General features: G+C 40.8%; 1 protein-coding gene across 2 annotated transcripts in view; it reads right to left on the bottom strand.

Moving 5' to 3' along the window:
• Nucleotides 1-3,517: 3,517 nt before the first annotated feature.
• Nucleotides 3,518-19,336, bottom strand: part of AKAP12 (A-kinase anchoring protein 12) — a 301,152-nt gene continuing 285,333 nt past the window's right edge. For both annotated transcript variants that reach the window (XM_033936501.1, XM_033936502.1), the window contains 2 exons: nucleotides 13,838-19,077; nucleotides 3,518-4,834 (listed from right to left, as the gene is read on the bottom strand). In XM_033936501.1, the coding sequence (XP_033792392.1) occupies nucleotides 13,844-19,077 (5,234 nt within the window). In that variant the 3' untranslated portion in view covers nucleotides 3,518-4,834; nucleotides 13,838-13,843. The remainder of the gene's footprint in view (nucleotides 4,835-13,837; nucleotides 19,078-19,336) is intronic.

The raw sequence follows: 19,336 nt of genomic DNA, 5'->3' as shown, positions 1-19,336 counted from the left end.
TCATCCCCCTATGGAAACGATTTTTGGACGACATTTTTTTCCTATGGGAGGGCACTGAGGAGGGTTTGCAGGAATTTTTTGGATGGATTAACACCAAGAATCCCAATTTACAGTTTGTCCCCCATTTTAGTATTGACAAGATTGAGTTTTTGGACATACTGATAAGCAAGGATCAAATGACAATCGAAACAACTTTATACAGGAAGCCGGTTGCTCGTAACACCCTACTCCACTTTGATAGTTTTCATCCCTACCATTTAAAGCATAGTCTTCCCATTAGCCAATACTTGAGAGCACGGAGGGTCTGCTCCACGTTAGCCGAATTTAAGAAAGTGGCTAGGGATTTGGAAGGGCGTTTTCAAGAGCGAGGGTACCCCAAAAGTTCCATCAGACATGCCTATTTACGGGCTCGATATGCTCAAAGGGAACTGCTTCTTATGGATAAACCTCGGGTACAGGAGGAAGGGCGGTTAGTGTGTGTCCTTCCCTTTTCTAGAGCATCAGGGGTATTGATTTCCCAGATTAAACAATACTGGCATATATTAAACCTTCATGAGGGGTTCTCAGAGCGTATCGTAGAAGTAAAACTATTGGTCAGGCCCTTAAAAAACTGGATAGTCAATATGACAGCGAGATTTGTACTGGACACACTAAATGTCAACACTGTCAGTGGTGTAACCTCACGTTGGAAGGGCCTCAATGGATTGACCCTCAATCAGGTTACGTGGTAAGAGCTAGGGCTAACACGACCTGTAAGACAACGAGGGTGGTGTATATAATAGTGTGCCCATGTAATCTCGTGTATGTGGGCTGTACTAAGAGGGCTATTAACGTACGCCTGAATGAACACAAATCCCGTATCAACACTGGGGCAGTACAAGCCCCCATAGTTCAGCATTGGCTGGATAAGGGTCATGGGATTCAACATTTAAAGTGGAGGGTTATTGACTATGTACCTGAAAGGGAATTAGAAGGGGATTGGGAGGGAAGACTAAATTTCACTGAACAACGCTGGATTTATCGCCTTAATACGGTGGTCCCAAATGGACTTAATAATGAGCTGGAGTGGGCTTCTCTAATATGAGGCTGGCTCTGGGGGTTCTTAGTTATTATCTTCCGCTAAACTAGGAAAGTATAAATAAAAAAGGAGTGTTAATTCTGAGTACTGTAAGTTCTGACGTCAGACTCTGACGTCCCTGATCACCTGGGACGTTGGCGCCTGGGTCACGTATAAATCAGCTAAGAGCGTGACCGCCATTTAGTCTTAGACGCAATGGTGGGAGAAAACGGTTATGAACGGTAAGGGTTATTGCCTGCAATAAGTTGAAACCGCATTAAGTTAATATATGCTTTACAATAGTATTGACACTTAGGTGTGTTTTTTATTCTGTCTAGGGAGAGGGAGCCTTGATAAAGCCCTTGAGTTGCATGGGCGAAACATGTTGGGTGATTGATGTTTCTACCTTCCCGATTAGCGTCGAATCCACAAGCTAAGTACTTTTAGCATATTTATTCAAAAAATTTCTTAAAAATTAATATTTGCGACATATGCACAAAAAATATATGGGTCCAATGACGAATGGGAGCATAAAGCCCCACACAATGAGATGGTTTGAGTGTGTGGTGGCCCGCTGAGGACCTTAAAATACTGTGAAGTCATACAGAATGAAGTCTGGTAAATCAGTGAGATAACATCTTACTGAAGCTGGCTGTTACATGAGAATATTCTTCATTCAAATTGATTATAATTAGTGCCTAGCTTTTCATTTTTACATCAGGGCATCCCAAAACTGGCCTTGTAACCCCTCAGCCAAGTTGGGTTTGCAGGATAGCTAGAATGGAGATAATTCATTAAATGGCATTCAGAATTCTGTGCCCTCCAAAAAATCACAAGCACAATTCGATAAAGGGAGCATATGTTTTATAGAATCTTACTTAAGCTCAGATCCACACCTGTTTGGTGCAGATGTGCTGGTGCCTAACTTATCCCCACCCCTTTTACAAAGCTGCGTTAGCAGATGCTGCCGAGGTAACTGTCCATTAGTCCATAGAAATTTATAAAAGGGCTTTGGGACTTTTGCCACGTGTTTTTGTAAAAAATAAAAAAAAGGGGGGGGGAGGGGTTAGGCATGGATTGACCTAATTCTATAATTCTGTCTGCAACTTTTAGGAACACCTCTGATATGCTCCTCTGGCCATACCCCCTTTTCAGATACACACTATAAAATTTGTGCACAGACATTTATAGAATAGTGTGCCGCAAGATGCATGAAGAACTACCAATCAAAGACAATTAACTGCAGGAATTGGGTGTTAGTTTGTTCAAATGCCAAGTTACTTTTTGTGTATTTCTGCTATTGCATGATAAATTTATTAAAAAGTTGGGTGGCCTGTCTTTATAATTCACAGGGCATTGGCAGACCTTTCCAACAAATACTGCCTTCACCATGCACATCAGCTCCTCTAATGTTTTCATCAATTTTTAGACAATATTCTTAAAAATCCCACTCTTCTTTACTAGCAAAAGCGCAATTTTTTAAATAATTTTACATATTTTATATGAACCTGAACTATTTAAGCACTATGAAGAATATATACACGTTAGTAGAAATAGCCATTTTTCACTTGGGTCAAGCCCCCCCTGAAAAAAACAACATACTGGAGAAGTCTATATCGTTTGTGTTAGGGGGGATCAGAGATCAGATGAAGGAGCTGTAGTACACCCTTTACTCAGCCAGCTCTTGGAATCAATTTTTGGGTAGTACTCAGAAGGTGCAGGTTTGCTGCAAATACACTTTTAGAATACAGTCAGCTTTGTTAGAACATTTTGACTGCTGAGTAAAGCTAGTTTACTTCTTTATGGGAAGGTTGTTTGAGCAGAGGTCATAACAGCTTCCCTCTATAGGAAGGCACAGCAAACTGGCTTTTATTATGCAGCATGCCCTTCCCAAATCCACCATGATGACAAAGTGCATTCTGACCAGTGGTGCACTGCAGCCAGCCACAGGTATAGAGAAAAGCATCTTCTTGTGCAGGTGAGAAGCTGTAATTTGCTAGGTGAAATTTCAAGTGAGGGGATTACAATAGAAAAATATGAATCCAAACCTCTTAACTGGATAAGTGATATCAATTAATGCTCACCCATGCTCTGCATACTACTCACCTAGGAAAACCTAGTGCCTTTCCATGCTGGCATTCCTTTCATTGGACAGTCTGAGGGGGCTGATGACAAGTTCTCAACCCAACCAAGAGGAGATTGATGTGGATCCATGAAAGTTGCAAATTCTTGACAATTTTTGTTTCAATGATATGAAATGAAAAGTGTCAAGAAAAGTGTCGAATAACGTGCAAGTTTCATGGCTCCACATCATACTCTTAGTTGGGTTGAGAACTTTTGGGTGGCCCCTTGTAGTGCCTTTCCATACTGGCATTCCTTTCATTGGACAACCTGAGAACTATTTGAAGGTATGCAAACCTACAGCTAATTCTCCATGTAAGAAGACCCCAGCAAGCAAAATTAGCAAGGAACCCCTGTCACACTTTAATTAGAAATACAAATAGAAGCAAATACAAACAATTTTTATTTTAAATGTGTTCATAATCAAAATACCTCAGACAGGCAAGTATGTACTTTTCTGTAACACCTACACTCGCGACACCCTAATCCAGGTTTATTTGTTTTGCTTTTGATAATATTGTCTCATCAAACAGTGAAGATCAATATAAGAAAGAGAGAGATATTAAGAATAGCGAACTCATTAATAACATATAACCAACAACTCTCACTTTCTGATATCTAAATCAATTCTGGGTCTGGTTTATTTATTTATTCTTTTGGCTCAGAGAGGAACTTTTACAAGTGAATACAAATGAAAACATATTCGCCATTCCAAAAAAAAAAAAAAAAACCACACCATGGTCCTTCATCTGGCATAGGATTTACAATTTTTTAACTTTCATTTAGGATTTAGAAATCACATAGCTTAAAAAAAAAAAAAAACAAAAACCCAAAAACCATTTTATAAAGTATAAAACTATTTGGAGAGTCAATGCAATTATAGTGTGCACAGAACATGGTTAGGGTCTTCTTTATGACAGCTTTGGGAATCTATTTTAAAGCATCAGTGTATGAACACTAGTAGCACTTTTACAACTTGTTCCTTTGAACCAGGAATGTTCTTTTTAGCTAAAAGCAACTACAGCCAACATCTCCTTTCTTATTTGGTAATATTGCTCAACATTGGTTTTCTATGTAAAGACCAGCTGCAATGCATGCTCTGTGCTTCACCAGTCACCGTGATCAGGTGCACATACTAGCTCATATGCTATGTAAGGCAAATGGACCAGTTCAGTTAGGCAAAAAAATATACAATAAAAACTAGGTTTAGGATATACACATAAATACAAGGAATTATTACTCCAGTTCTGAAAACCTGATAACAGTGAGAATCTGGATCCTCGGATACTAGGTGCCCACACTCCCATTTCTGAGTTAAATGTAGTCATCTAATAAAATGCTAAAATAATCACATTTCTTTTACCTTATCAAGCAAAAAATAAAGTTTGTTAAAAAAAACCTCCAAAAGCCTTAGGAAGAGAAAACATTAGCTTCTAGGAGTAACGAGCAAATGTGGTTAAAGCTCCCGATGAGTTCTGTCAGGATTGTCGACCGTTTCCCAGGAATGCTGTCGGACAGTGGCGGTCTCTTCTCACAGTTTGGAAAAGTTGGTCAGCATCCCATCCCCGTTCAGCGGTTTCCATCCTCTCTGCGGCTAGAGCTGCCACTTTCACATTCTGATCTCTTTGGATGCAATGCATAGATTTCACAGGACAGCTAAAGGAGGAAAAGAAAGAGAAAAATATAATAAAATATAAAGGGGGTATTTTCAATATGACAACTAAATCCGAGTTTAGACATTTTGTGGAACACGCACAAAAATCCAATACCAAACATGCCCATTTTCAAAACAGTAAAACTTCCATCTTGCTTGTTCAAAAATAGATGTGTCTCTCAGTGCGTCTATCTTTTTTGAACCATTTTCAAAAAGAACATGTCCAAAAGAAAAACGCATAGACCAAGCCATTGGTATGCAGGAGGAGCCAACATTTTTGTAGATTGGCCACAAAGACATTCCAGCAGAGCAGTAAGAGATACTGTAGTGAACTTCACATGTACACATCTCACATAGACCCACCCCTTATATTGTATGGTGAGCCCTCTCCAGAAACCATCCAAAACCCACTCTACCTAACAGTACACCACACCAATAGCCTTTATATGCCTGCAGGTCGCGACCTTAGAATTATAGGGTTCTAAGTGACAATTTTCAGTATTTTTAACTCCGATGACTTCCGGGTTCTGACACTCATGATAATTTATTGCAATATAACCGTTCCTTCATTTCATGAGAAATGACATGGTTCTATGTACAGAAATTAGTCTATGCATGGGATTACAAGGTTCTAACTGCGAGCCAACTTTCGGTACAGTTAGAACCATGTAATTCTAAGTTCGCGAGGTGTCGCCTATATGTGGGGTACCGTGGTATTTAGATGTAGCTTGGAAGGCTCGCAAATTCTACCTTAAGAGTAGTGGTTAAACTGGAGTATGGGATTGAGCCCCCATCTCTATGGTTGACTACATCACCCGTACAAAAATAATAGCGAAATACCACTATATCAAACAATACACATCAGTATTGTCAAGCCTTCATCTATCAAGGCATCCTATACGGCCTCAGAAATGGAGCCTACGCACAGCAATGCAGTCACAAACTGAGACAATCCGCGTAGTAGAAATACTCCTGCTCCAATCATTGGCCTTTAAAACTATTTTTTAATTGCTATTTTTTAATCACTATTTTATAATATAAACCCTACACCACTCAATATTTAAGATGTGGTTTTAAATACGTAATGCTTATTCAAAAAATTTACATCAAATACTGTGTGTAATATCAAAATTTGAAAAACTCGACCACAAAAACTTATCTTATTTGTTTAGTAGTCTTCACTGTCGGAGTCTTAATAGTAAAATTTCAATTCATGTCCATTGGCCAATGGACATGAATTGAAATTTTACTATTAAGACTCCGACAGTGAAGACTACTAAACAAATAAGATAAGTTTTTGTGGTCGAGTTTTTCAAATTTTGATATTACACACAGTATTTGATGTAGATTTTTTGAATAAGCATTACGTATTTAAAACCACATCTTAAATATTGAGTGGTGTAGGGTTTATATTATAAAATAGTGATTAAAAAATAGCACTTAAAAAATAGTTTTAAAGGCCAATGATTGGAGCAGGAGTATTTCTACTATGCGGATTGTCTCAGTTTGTGACTGCATTGCTGTGCGTAGGCTCCATTTCTGAGGCCGTATAGGATGCCTTGATAGATGAAGGCTTGACAATACTGATGTGTATTGTTTGATATAGTGGTATTTCGCTATTATTTTTGTACTTGTGTTATATACCACTGGGTTATACTACATTAGGTTTGTGACTACATCACCCACCAGGCTACTCTAGGAACCTGTTTGCTGCTCTACTAGGACTGGCCATAACATCTGAATACGACTCCCTCTACTGTTGCTTCACTGAGAAAGACCTTAAGAGACTACAATTACTCCAAAATACAGCAGCAAGACTGATTCTGCGCAAGATCACTGCTCAAAGAACTACACTTGCTACAAGTCAGGAGCAGGATCCAGTTCAAAATTGCATGCATGGTCCATAAAGCCATATACAGAGAGAACTCAGCTGGACTCACTTCCACCATCCAGGTCACGCAGTCCTTCAACGACTCGAGAACAATTCAACGCTGGAAACTACCTATTCCCTCCCATGCCAGGTCTGGAGGAACGCTCTTTGGGAAACCACCATTGCAACCCAAATACATAACTCTGCATTTTTTTAGCATTATATCTTAGCTGCTACATTTGTTATTTATTGAAAGCTTCTATGCTGCTACTAATGATTGGCAGTCAATTCAGAGTGGTTTGCATTAGTTAAAGTAGTCTGTGAAGAGGATGGTCTTTATCCCTTTCTTGAACTTTCTGTTGCCCTTTTCTAGTTTTAAATCCTTCGGAAGGGAGTTCTACCACCTTGGAGCCATCATTGAGCACATTCTTGTCCTGATGCTTTTGTATCTGATGTCTCTGAAAGAGGGTATTTTTAACAGGTATTCTCTGTTCCAGCGCAGGGCATGGCCTAGTATAAGGTAATGTAGTCTGGCTGCTAGATATTGCAGCAACAAGATCTTGAATTTCACCCTGCTTTCAACTGGGAGCCAGTGTAACTCTTTCAGTAATGGGATGGCACGTGTCTGCCTCAATTTTCTCAGCAGAAATATTGCTGCTGCATTTTATAACATTTGAATCTGCCAGACTATGTACTTTGGAATGCCCAACAGGATTGCATTACAGTAGTCAAAGATTAAGAGTACCAGGATGTTGGACATTGCTTGATGGGTGAAATAGGGTTTAAGTCTTCTATCCCAGTAGTTTGCCATAACTGTCTTTCATGATGCGTTTAATCTGTAACGTCATGTCTAGTTTTGGGTTGATATACAACTTTAATCTTTCAGTAATGTATATGGTGCCGCAATATGTGAGCGAGCACCATATAGCTTCATAAATTAAAGATTTAAGAAGAGTACATGAGATAGTGTTTTACATTGCAGTAACAAGTTCTTGACACTTAACAGTTGGGTAGTTTGGGGTTCAGCCATACTCCTAGATTCCTTACCCCTTCTGTGGATGATTTCATGGTATTGCCATGCAGATTTAGTTGGAATCCTGGGCTATTTCCTCCGCATTTGTTAATTAGTAGTTCTATTTTATCCTGGACACAACTTGGATTGTAAACCCCCTTGAACAGAGACAATTAGTCCTAGATCTGGAAAAGTGAATCTGATATCTAAATCCAAGTAAAAAACTGTTGTTTTTACAAATTATATTACATTGAGGTGTTGAAAAGTTTCTTAATTCTCTGGCTGACAATCATTGCAGAAAAAGTGGCCTCTAGACCACATGGTAGGGTTTTCTTCTTCTGGGAAGGGGTGCTCTTGGTACCAGTAGTAGGAATTACAACTTTGGCTAAGATAGCTGATTAATTCAATATCATGAGAGATAGTCAACACGGCTTCAGGAAGGGGAAGTCATGTCTGACGAATTTACTACAATTTTTTGAGAAGGTGAACAAACAAATCGATAGAGGTGACCCGGTGGATATAATATACTTGGACTTCCAGAAGGCATTCGACAAGGTTCCACATGCTAGGCTTCTGAAGAAACTACAAAGCCATGGAATTGAAGGGGATATACTAAGATGGATAACCAATTGGCTGGAGAGCAGATTGCAGAGGGTTAGCATAAATGGGAGGTTTTCGGACTGGGAAAAGGTGACAAGCGGTGTGCCCCAGGGCTCGGTCCTTGGGCCAATCTTATTCAATATACAGTGGTGCCTCACACAACGAACTTAATTGGTTCCAGGAGCAAGTTTGTTATGTGAAACGTTCGTTATGTGAAACGCGTTTTCCCATAGGAATACATGTAAAAAAAAATAATTCGTTCTGCAGCATAAAATATGCTAAGATGACATAAAAAAGATAAATTTTTTGTTATTATTTTTATTTAGATACATCTAAAAACATACATCTCCCTGTCCTTTTACTTCCACTATCTTCCTATCCCATCTCTATTCCCTTTTGTCCCTCTCCCCATGATCAATCATCTCACCACCTCTCTCTGCCCTCACCCTCAGGGTTCAAGATTGCTTCCACTCTTTTTCCTGTTGTTCTCTCTGCCTGTCACCCTATGATTTAGCATCCCTTCTGCCCTTGTCCAATATTTCCCCTTCTCTCCCTCCCTCTCATCCCCTGCTCCAACATGTGCTTTCAGCGGCCTTCTCCCCCCTTAAGCGTCTTTTCTTCTCCACTCCACCTTTCCTCCCTCCCTGCCTCCACCTTTGTGGCGCTTTTGCACCCGACCGACAACAGAACAGGCCCGGTCGGACAAATCTCCCTGTCCTGTAGCCGCGAATCTAAATTACCTTCTTACAGCAGCTGGATTATTGAAGCTGCTGTAAGAGGTAATTTAGATTCGCGGCTACAGGGCAGGGAGGTTTGTCGGCCGGGCCTGTTGTCGGTCGATCGGGGGACCTGACCAGCTGTGCATATTCTTCGGGGCGGACCGCCCCCTCCCCCCTCTTTCGTTCGCCATTGCCTTCTTCCTACCTGCCCTGCCGCAGCCGCACACAGCCGACCGGAAGTCTTCCTGATGTCAGCGCTGACGTCGGAGGAAGGGAGGGCTTTGCTTAAGCCCTCCCTCCGACGTCAGCGCTGACATCGGGAAGATTTCCGTTCGGCTGTGTGCTGCGACAGGGCAGGTAAGGAGAAGGAGACTACCCTCGACCAACCCCGCTGCGATCCAACCCCGCAGGAACCCCGGAAGGATGCAGCTCGGGCGACTGTTGTGTGAAACGAAGTACGTTATACGGATCACGACATAAAGTTCGTTGTGCGCAGCGTCCGCTGTGCGAGGCGACCGTTATGCGAGGCACCACTGTATTCATAAATGACCTGGGAGATGAAACAACGAGTAATATAATCAAGTTTGCAGATGACATGAAACTATATCGATCAGTTGGTTCACAGATGGATAGTGAAGAACTCCAGAGAGATTTGAACCTGCTAGAGAAATGGGCGGAAACGTGGCAGATGAAGTTCAATATAGAAAAATGCAAAGTTATACATCTAGGCACGAAAAACAAGGAACATGAATATAAAATGTTAGGTGTAACACTGAGCAAGAGCGAACAAGAAAGAGTCCTGGGAGTGCTGATAGACCGGACTCTGAAGCCGTCGGCACAATGCGCGGCGGCTGCAAAGAAAGCGAACAGGATGTTGGGCATGATTAAGAAGGGAATCACAAGTAGATTGGCTAACGTCATAATGCCGCTTTACAGAGCAATGGTTAGGCCACAACTGGAGTATTGTATCCAACACTGGTCTCCCTACCTAAAGAAAGATACAACCCTGCTGGAGAGGGTGCAGAGGCGAGCCACAAAGCTAGTAAAAGGTATGGGAAATTTGAGCTACAAAGAACGCCTCAAAAAACCGAACTTGTTCACCCTAGAGAAGAATGCGTGGAGATATGATAGAGACTTTTAAAATACTAAAGGGTTTTGACAAAATCCAGCAAGATGCAGTATTATTCATGTTGTCAAATGTGACTCGGTCGAGGGATCATGGACTGAAGTTGAGATGTGACTGGCCCAGGACAAATGTTAGGAAGTTCTGTTTCACACAGCGAGTGGTGGATGCTTGGAACGCTTTCCTGGAGGAGGTTGTGATGGAGACCTCCACTATAGGCTTCAAGAGCAAGTTGGATGCACACCTCCTTGCTAATCACATTGAGGGATATAGGTAAACAAGGTCTCATCTGGGACCACCTAGGCCTTCATTAGCAAGCACCTAGTTGAGCCTCCGCGTGTGCGGGTCACCGGACTAGATGGACCAAGGGTCTGATTCGGTGAAGGCATTTCTTATGTTCTTATGTAACCAGTCCCTCCTCAGTTACGAAGGACGTTCAATAATTTATCTACCTCAGTAGGAAAGAAATGAGTTTTCAAAAATGTTTGTTTTTCAATATAGTTCCCCAATAGATCCATATACTTCATCCGCTTTCCTGCAATGACTAACCCCTTTGAAAAGAATTTTTCTGTTTGACCTTCAAACTAGGACATCAAAGCTTCCTTGATGTCTTCATCACTTGAAAACCACAAAGAGATTTCTTCAAAAAACTCAGAACAGGAAATAATCTGAGAGAGCCAGGTCAGGACTGTAGGGTGGATGTTTCAGCTGCTGAAACCCATTCTTGAATGGCAGCCAGTGATTGTCGTGACATGTGCACCAGCGCATTGTCATGAAGAAGCAGCAAGCCTGCTGTGAGTTTTCCTCATGTTTTCTCCTTATTTGACTCCTGCAAAGAAATTATTATGTTGGCATAATTCTCCCCAGTTACGATTGCCTTGTATGGCATGAACTCCAGAAGCAAAAGTCCTTCATCATCCCAGAAAGCAGTTGCCATGACTTTGCCTGCAGATTTTTCTGTCTTGAGCTTTTCTTGGGTGAGGGATGACTTGTACTTCCACTGCAATGACTCCATTTTGGACTCAGGATCTCTGTGGTAGACCCAAGTTTCATCTCCAGTCAAAAAATTCACTTAACCCCTCTTCTACAAAGTCATGCCAGCGGCTGCCGTGTGGTAACGGCCCCAAAGCCCATAGAGATTTAAAGGGCTTTTACTGCCCGCAGCCACTAGCGCGGCTTTGTGAAAGAGAGGGTTAGTCTTCACAGTGCATCTCCAAGTTCTCCTGACAGCATTGGAGCCTCATGGCCTTCTGACATGACATCAGCATTCTTGAAACCCATCTTCCACTAACCTTGAATATGCCCAACTTTTCATTTTCTAAACTGTACCTGCCGAGATACCCATTTCTTCAGCTATTCAGGAAGCTTTAATTTGGCTGTCTGACAAATTAAATCCTCAACTTTCTTGCACATTTCTGTGGAAGTTGCTTCCACAAGCCGTCCAGTATGAGGGTCATCTTCAATGGACTCTCTACCCCACTTAAGCTGCTTGCTCCAAAATTTTACTTTGCACGAAGATGGGGCAGACTCACCATAAATTGCAGTCAGGTATTCATGGATCTCCTTTGTTTTTTTTTTCCCTTTTGTGAGAAATTTTATCACTGAAGAGTGCTACAATTCTAGCAATTTCTTACTTTATTTGCATGAGGACTCTCCTGACATCCTGTCTCTAGGAATATTAGACTGGCACTGAGCTGAAACTGTGCATTAGTAACCTTGAGACATGTCACAACATGCACAGACTTGTTTCAACACACTTACTAACTTTCTTTCATACTCAAGATAAATTATTGAACGCCCTTTGTATCACACAGAAAATATCTTTACCATTACACTGAAACAATTTTTCTTGCAAGGACTGGTCAGAATGAAACTGGAAGCACTACACGCTGGTTTCAGCAGCTGCCCTACTCCTCCTCTCTCCAGTATCTCCCTCTCCTTCCTTTTGCTCTCATGCTCTGCCAGCACTCCAAGGTGAGTATAGATGCTGATATGGCACAGAAATGGTCTTGGTCTGCTGTTTCTCTGCCTCTAACCCCCTTTCATCTCTGCCAGCAAGTTGAAATTAATGTGTACACACTGCTAAGGCTTCACTCCTTCTGCACAGTAACACCAGACACAGTCAGCTTAATGAATACTGGTACTGGATGAGCCACAGCAAAGACGGAGCTAAACTGAAATAAAATGGGCTAGAGTACAAAGGCACTAAAGCTCAGTCTTACTAACCGCTCTGAGTTTTCTAAAATTTCTCTTTCCTATTGCACCAATTCTAAAGTTTCCAACTGTGTAATCTCTCTTCTTTCTAGTACACAACAGGGAGAAACATACGGGAGCAGTCATGTATATACTGTATCTGAGGTTACAATTAAGAGAAAAGCAAGTCGGGTCAAAGAATGCTTGCTAGTCCTGGCTTCTTCCCCCTCACTCCCATCTGTTTCATTTTAATAAGATGTGTTCCTTTCCCCTTTAATTTTAATGGGTAAAGAAAAGATAAATGGCTCTTTGCTAGATGATAGAAATACAGAGTGCCATATGCTGTTGATGTTTGAGCTGTTTACATGTCATTTTAATATGACAGTGCATCCTGCCTGGTGCCATGCTGATTTTGTGCTTTAATGGCAACTCAGGGCTACAGCTGCTGTGCCAGGTACCATGGGAACTGCACATACCAAGGCTGTCCGATACCATGAAGCAGAGGATTGTGAAATAAAAGTTAGGAGGATATTATAGATCAGCTGGGGCTGGCTGGGGATAAAAGAAGGTTCTGCTGAGGGAAAAATAAAGAGACTGACCTAAGAGTAAGAGAGACAGAGAGCGTGTGTATGTGATCTATAGGTGAATGCATGTTTCAGAGGAGTTAGAAGGGAAAGAAGACTGAGAAAGGGGTGGGAGAAGGGAGAAAGAGAGTGGGTATGTAGGGGCAGGTCTGGAGTTGAGGAAGACTCTAATCCCCACAACTATAATCCTCTCCTATTAATGTCTAGAGTAAAAGAACAACTACTATTTCTGTTTTCATAGAAATAATGCATCAAAGATGTTCATTTAACTGCAAATGTTTTTTCAGTGTTAATATGCACTATATCAATGGTTCTTAAATCTGTCCTGGGGGATTCCCAGCTAGTCAGGTTTTCAAGATATCCCTAGTGAATATGCATGAGGCAGATTTGCATATAATAGAGGTGACAGGCATGCAAATCTGACACATGCGTATTCACTAGGGATTTCTTGAAAACCTGACTGGCTGGGGGGTCCCCCAGGACAGGTTTAAAACCACTGCACTATATTATTAGTATGTATGAAAAATATTCTATGAATATAATGTAAATGATCATATCAGATTGAACCATTTCCAACAGCTGGATTGTTTATGTGAACATCATTGCAGCTATTTTGTCCGACTTCTTAAAAACCAAACTAATAATTCTATTAGTGGAGGAGTGGCCTAGTGGTTAGAGCAGCTGCCTCGGCACCCTGAGGTTATGAGTTCAATTCCCGCTGCAGATCCTTGTCACTTAACACTTCATTGCCCCATGTAAACTGCTTTGATTATGTAAACAGAGTTTCATCCCCTTTAATGAGATGTGAATCTAATATGAGAAACTGCAACAGACTAGATAATTCTTAAATCAAACATATATCCCTTATCAATATAAAGAAATTGTTAGAATTAAAGTCACTCACAAAGTCTCAGGATTCTGTAGATTGAGATTGTTCTTTTGTCCTCTCAAGAGATTCATCTTCTTGACTATGCACTTTGTGTAAAACATCCAGCTTCGCTTCTGTCTCACTCAGCATTTGCTTCCTTTCTTCTGCTTGCCGACTTAGCTTTTCTTGAATTATCACCACTTGGTCAACATCTTTCAGATTCTCTTCAATCAGGACTTGGAACTCTCCTGATCTCTCCTTAGAGACACCTGTGTCTACCACATCTCTTCTGTCTGCTCGCTTCTCACTCGTCATTTCTTCTGTTTGTGTTTCCATGTTGGGTTCTGAAACTAAATTGGATTTTGCTTCCCGTTGTAAAGGCTCTTCTTGTTCTCTTTTTGGTGCATCACCTACGTCTTTGGTTAGTTGTAATACATCTTCATGCACTTGTTCACCTACTTGAGCCTGTGGCATACATTTCTGTTCTTGGAAAGTAACACCAATTTCTTCTGAAATGTCGGAAATTGCCTTGTCTTTTGTGTGTTCTATAGAGCTTTGCTCTTCTGATACTTTTTCTACAACAATGTAGTTCATGGCATTTGACTGATGCACATCCCCTTCTTCACCCGCTAATATCTCTTCTGCACATTTGACCACAGCTAGTTCATCCATCTGCAGGGTTTCCTGAAATTCTGGCACTTGTGCGACAGTTGTTTTAATGTCATGCGACACACTGGATCTATCAGTGTGTATTGTCTCTCTTGTTTTTTCTTCTATCGTAACAGTAGTCTGAACAATTTTCTGTGCAACAGTAAAACAGGATTCGTTTTTCTGCATTTCTTCGTCTACTTGACTCTGTTTTCGTTCTTCTTGCAACCCAGCAGCTTTCTCTGCAGATTCTTTGCGCTTTTGGCCTAGGATATTGGAAGCAAGCTCAACATCGCTTAAACCGATCGCAGCAGCCTCAATTGCTGCATCGACTATCGCAGCAGCTGTTTGGGACATCGATTCGATTACAGGTTCTGTACTCTCTGCAGCTTGATCAACAGCAAAATTTTCATCTACGTCCACCATTTTAACAGTTTCCATACATGTCTGAATAAGTGCTACCGTTTCTGCCACAACATGTTCTTCAATTGCAGCTGCCGTCACTGGAATAGATGCCCTGCGAGCCTCTTTGCTTTCAATTTTAGGTATATCCGTGACATTTGCATCCCCTAGTCCATCTGTAACTTCTTCCACTGCTACTAAATAAGCATCCCCTTTAAATTCATTTATTTTATAGTCGCACAAATTCTCATTGATTTTAGACTTTCTAATAACTTGCTCTTTTAGTACAGTCACCGACTCGGTCTCCTGCTGAACATCTAAAAATATTGTTTGGTCTTCTGGAGAATGGTACGGCTCCTCTTCAACCTTTCCTTCTTTAATAGTGCGAGCACACTGTGGTACTGCTGATGTTTCTTCACAGTCATTCTCTTTCTGAGCTAGTTTTAACTCTTGCAAACTTTTTACAGGCTCCACGGGTTCCTGTTTGATGACTTCTTTAGTTCTACTGTTTTCTGCCATTAGTTTTGCAGCTTCTAATAAGGGTCCAAGCTTATCTGTTCTTTTCCCTTGCTGACAAGTTTTTTCTAGAGATTTCTCTACGAAGCCATCTTCTATGGAACACACTAACAACGCTTGTTCTTGAATAGTTTCAGTTTTCACAGCTACTTTATCCTGAGCTTCCTCTATAATTTTCGATTTCAAACTAAACAAAGATGCTGCTAATTCACTTGGGTCTTGGGTAAATTCTGACTTTGCTTCATATACTACACTTGCACTTTCGGAACCTACTTCCAGACTATCATCATCTGTAATTTCACTCTGTGCCACATCATTTACTTTGGGTTGATGCTGTGCTGCAGTCTTCTGTTTCTGCTTAACTGTCTCAATATCTACTTTTACTTCAGGTTGTGACTCAGTTGTTAATGTTACTGTAGCAATGCTATGCAAATTCTTTTCTTTCACTTCTTTTTTCTTCTCTACCTTGACTATTTCTTCTCTTTCTTCTTCTCCTGAACTTTGATGTTTAATTATCTCTTCATGTAGGTCATTCTGCTTTTCACACAGTATTATACCTTCATGATTGACCTCATAATTTCCAACCTCTGGAACACATCTCTCTGTCACACAGTATGTCTCAAAAATCATCTTTGACTCACCCTCACCAATGCTTTCTTCAACTTCCTTTATGCCTTCAGTACTTCTACTTGAACATTCTACTTTCCCAATCGCGGCCTCCTTTGCTTCTTTCTGCTCAAAACTTTCAATAAATACAGGTGATTGTACAATAATCACTTCTTTGCTTTGTTCATCTTTCACTTCAGTTTCCAAACCAGCTTCTTCTGAGAGTCTGACTTTTTCTGCAACTTCTTGAAGAATTTCCTGCGTTTCTTTTTTCAGATCTTCTAAACTTTTCTGATTCTCTTCTGCCTCTTGAACGGGTGTAGTGTCTTCATTGGTATCAGGTGATTCACTTAACTGTGAAACAGCTGAAACCATTTCTGTTGTCTCTTCTGCACAGGACATTTCTGCTGCCTCTTCTAGAGCTGTTATTGCTTCATGAGTAATCTCCATCTCACTAGTAAGCAGATCTTCGCTTACTTCTTTTGTGGTCTGTGGAACTGTTTTAGTAACAACAATAGTTTCTTCAACAATGATTTTTGTTTCTATTGGAAAACTACTCTGTTGTATTTCCTCACACTCATTTGCTTGTTCAATGGACTCTGTCACTGTGGCACTTATCCATGATGGAGATCTCTCTTCAATACTGGTGACAGCTCTTGCTCCTTCCACTAGTGTCACTGTAACAGCATGCATCAGTCCTTCACTAGATTCCTCATTATCTTCCTTTGCTGCATGGTCTTGTGCAGCAATTTCTCTCTTTATTGTCACATCTACTGCTTGCAAAGCCTCGATCTTTTCCTGCTCAGCTGCCTCATACTCTGACAAAGGAACCACAGCTGGAACATCAGAATCTTCTTCAGCAGCTTCTGCCCCTGCAGCCTCCTCTACAACTTTTTCAGCAGAAGCATATTCTTGTTTCCCATCTGACTTTTTCTTCTTGCGACCAGGGATTAATTTTTTTAATGACACCCAGGATTCTTCTTTTCCAGGCTCACCATCTGATGTAGAGTGTTCTGCATTCAGAACTGCAGCAGATTCTTCACTTTTCTCTTCCATTTTGGTTTTTGACTTTTTTCTTGGAGTCACTAATCTTTTGAACGATTCCCAGGTTGAAACACCTTCACTTTCAGGACTTCCAGCTTGTTCTGATGATGAGCTTCCTTGCGCTTGATTGATATCTTGGCCACTGGTAAGTGGAGCTTCTACTTCTTTGCTTTTAATTGCTTCATCGTCTATCTTTTGACTTTCTTCAAGAGGTTTTTGTGCTTCTTCCTCATCAGACTCTGAAGATTTCTTTCCTCTCTTTTTGGATGACCCAACACAGATTAGAGCTTCCCAAGAGACAGAGCTATCAACTTTGCGCTTTGTCTCTTCTGCGCTTTTCTCAGGCTTTTGCTCCTCACCATTTGCTTTGTTCTCTTCTTGATTTTCAACAGAGGCAGCACTGTCAGTAGAAGACATGGTAGCACTTTTTGGCTTTTCAGGTTCATCTTCTTTGTCACTTTCAGAAGGCCTCTTAACACGTTTTTTAGGGGTAACTAACTTTTTAAATGATGCCCATGTTGTTATTCCATCTTTTTTCCTCTCTCCATCAGAGGTGGTTCCTTCGCCTTCAGTTTCAGCAATTTGTGCTTCATCAGCTAGAGCTTTCTCTACTTCTGTTGACTCTTCAGGGGAGGAGGGTGAACTATCACCTTTATCTGCTGCTTGACCTTCTGAGGATTCAGGTGAGGGATACAAATGTTCTGCTGCCTCCTCTACCTTTGAATCTTCATCTTTCTTTCCTTTTTGTTTCTTTCCTGAAAGCCTTTTCAAACCACTGCCTGTAAAAAGCTTCTTTAAGGGGCTACCTTGTAATTTAATTTTCTCTTGTGCGGACAATAAATCAGCTTCACTGGGAATACCTTCTAGGGTTTTGTGGGCAGATGCATATTCAGGACTTGATTCAGTTTGTTGTATCTGGCCTTCAGTTACTGGGTCGGACAATTCTTTAGTGTCTGCTAGTTCATTTGAGGATTCAGCTTCCTGCAGTTTGGGAATGACCTCACTTGATTGCTCAAAGTTCAGAGATCCAACTTCTAATTTAAAAGCAGCCATCTGATCTTTTTCTGAGACCTCAACAGTACTGACCAGAATTTCTGTTTCTTTCTTTTCTAATGTTCCTGCACTGGTTTCAGTCATCATTGCTGGTGATACTTTCCTTTCTTCATCCTGGTCTAATTTCTCTTCTTCTGCTTGTTCTAATTTTTCTTTAGTGAACATTTCCATATTTTCAATTATGTCAACATTTAATGATATAGAGTCTTTGGTTAAACTTTCAGGTGCCTCTTGTGACAGTGATTCTTCATCAGAGGGTCTCTCTTTCTCAACCACCACTTCTTTTTCCTCAACAGCTTCTACAAGAATATCTGCCATTTCATTTTTTTCTTCCTGTTCTTCTTTTTCATTTTTCATAGAAGCCTGATGCTCTTCTTCTTTGGATTTCTTGAAGCTTGTCTTTTTTCGTAATCCTGCCCACCCTTGAGTGAAGAATTTTTTAAAGGATGAGGAGGTTTCACTGACTATTGGATTAGTTGGCGACTCGGGTGATTTGCTAGGCTCCTTTTGTTCTGCTACATCAGCAGCTTCAGCTTGTTCATTAGTAGCTTCATCTGTCTTCTCAGGAAGCAGGTCTGTTGGGCTTTCTTTACTCTGAGGTGCTTTGTCAGTTTTATCTGATAAGTCAGTCATGTCTTCATCTAGTTTGGCTTCCTCTGTCATATCAGACACAACTTCATGTTCATGTGTTCCGTTTGCTTCTACTTCATCCTTCTTTACAGTCAATAATTGCACAGGTTCAGATTTTTCTGTCTTTTCTTTCTTCATGGTAAATTTAAACCCAACAAATTTGAAAACCTTTTTGAATCCAACTTCATTAGACTGTGGTTCACTTGTTTCTTCTAAATCTTCCACTTTTTCTTCTAGCATAGGCATCTCTTCATTGGTTTCTTCAGCCTCTTTTTGCCCATTTTCGACATGACCTTTATCAGTCTCTTCTGGTGGTACAACTTCCATATTTCCAGCCGATTCCTCCTTTTGGGTCACATTTTCAGGGTCTCGTTCAACTGCAACAAATTAAAAAAAGGAGATGAGGGGTGTATCATAACTTCAGTTATTAGCTATTAATGCAGCATTTATTTATGCATTGGCAGGTTCTATCTGATGACTTTCAAAGATATTATCTGGATAGTACCTCTAAAAGTCATTATGACCACCCCAATGATATTCACACAGGGGGTAACATCACATGTGTAAATGTCAGTATTTTACTCACTTATGTGTATAGGTAGTCACATCTGCATTAAATAAGCTCTTATACAGACC

This window comes from Geotrypetes seraphini, chromosome 3 (assembly GCF_902459505.1).
Source record: "Geotrypetes seraphini chromosome 3, aGeoSer1.1, whole genome shotgun sequence".
Lineage (NCBI taxonomy): Eukaryota > Metazoa > Chordata > Amphibia > Gymnophiona > Dermophiidae > Geotrypetes > Geotrypetes seraphini.
This window is presented reverse-complemented; position numbering and strand designations above follow the sequence as displayed.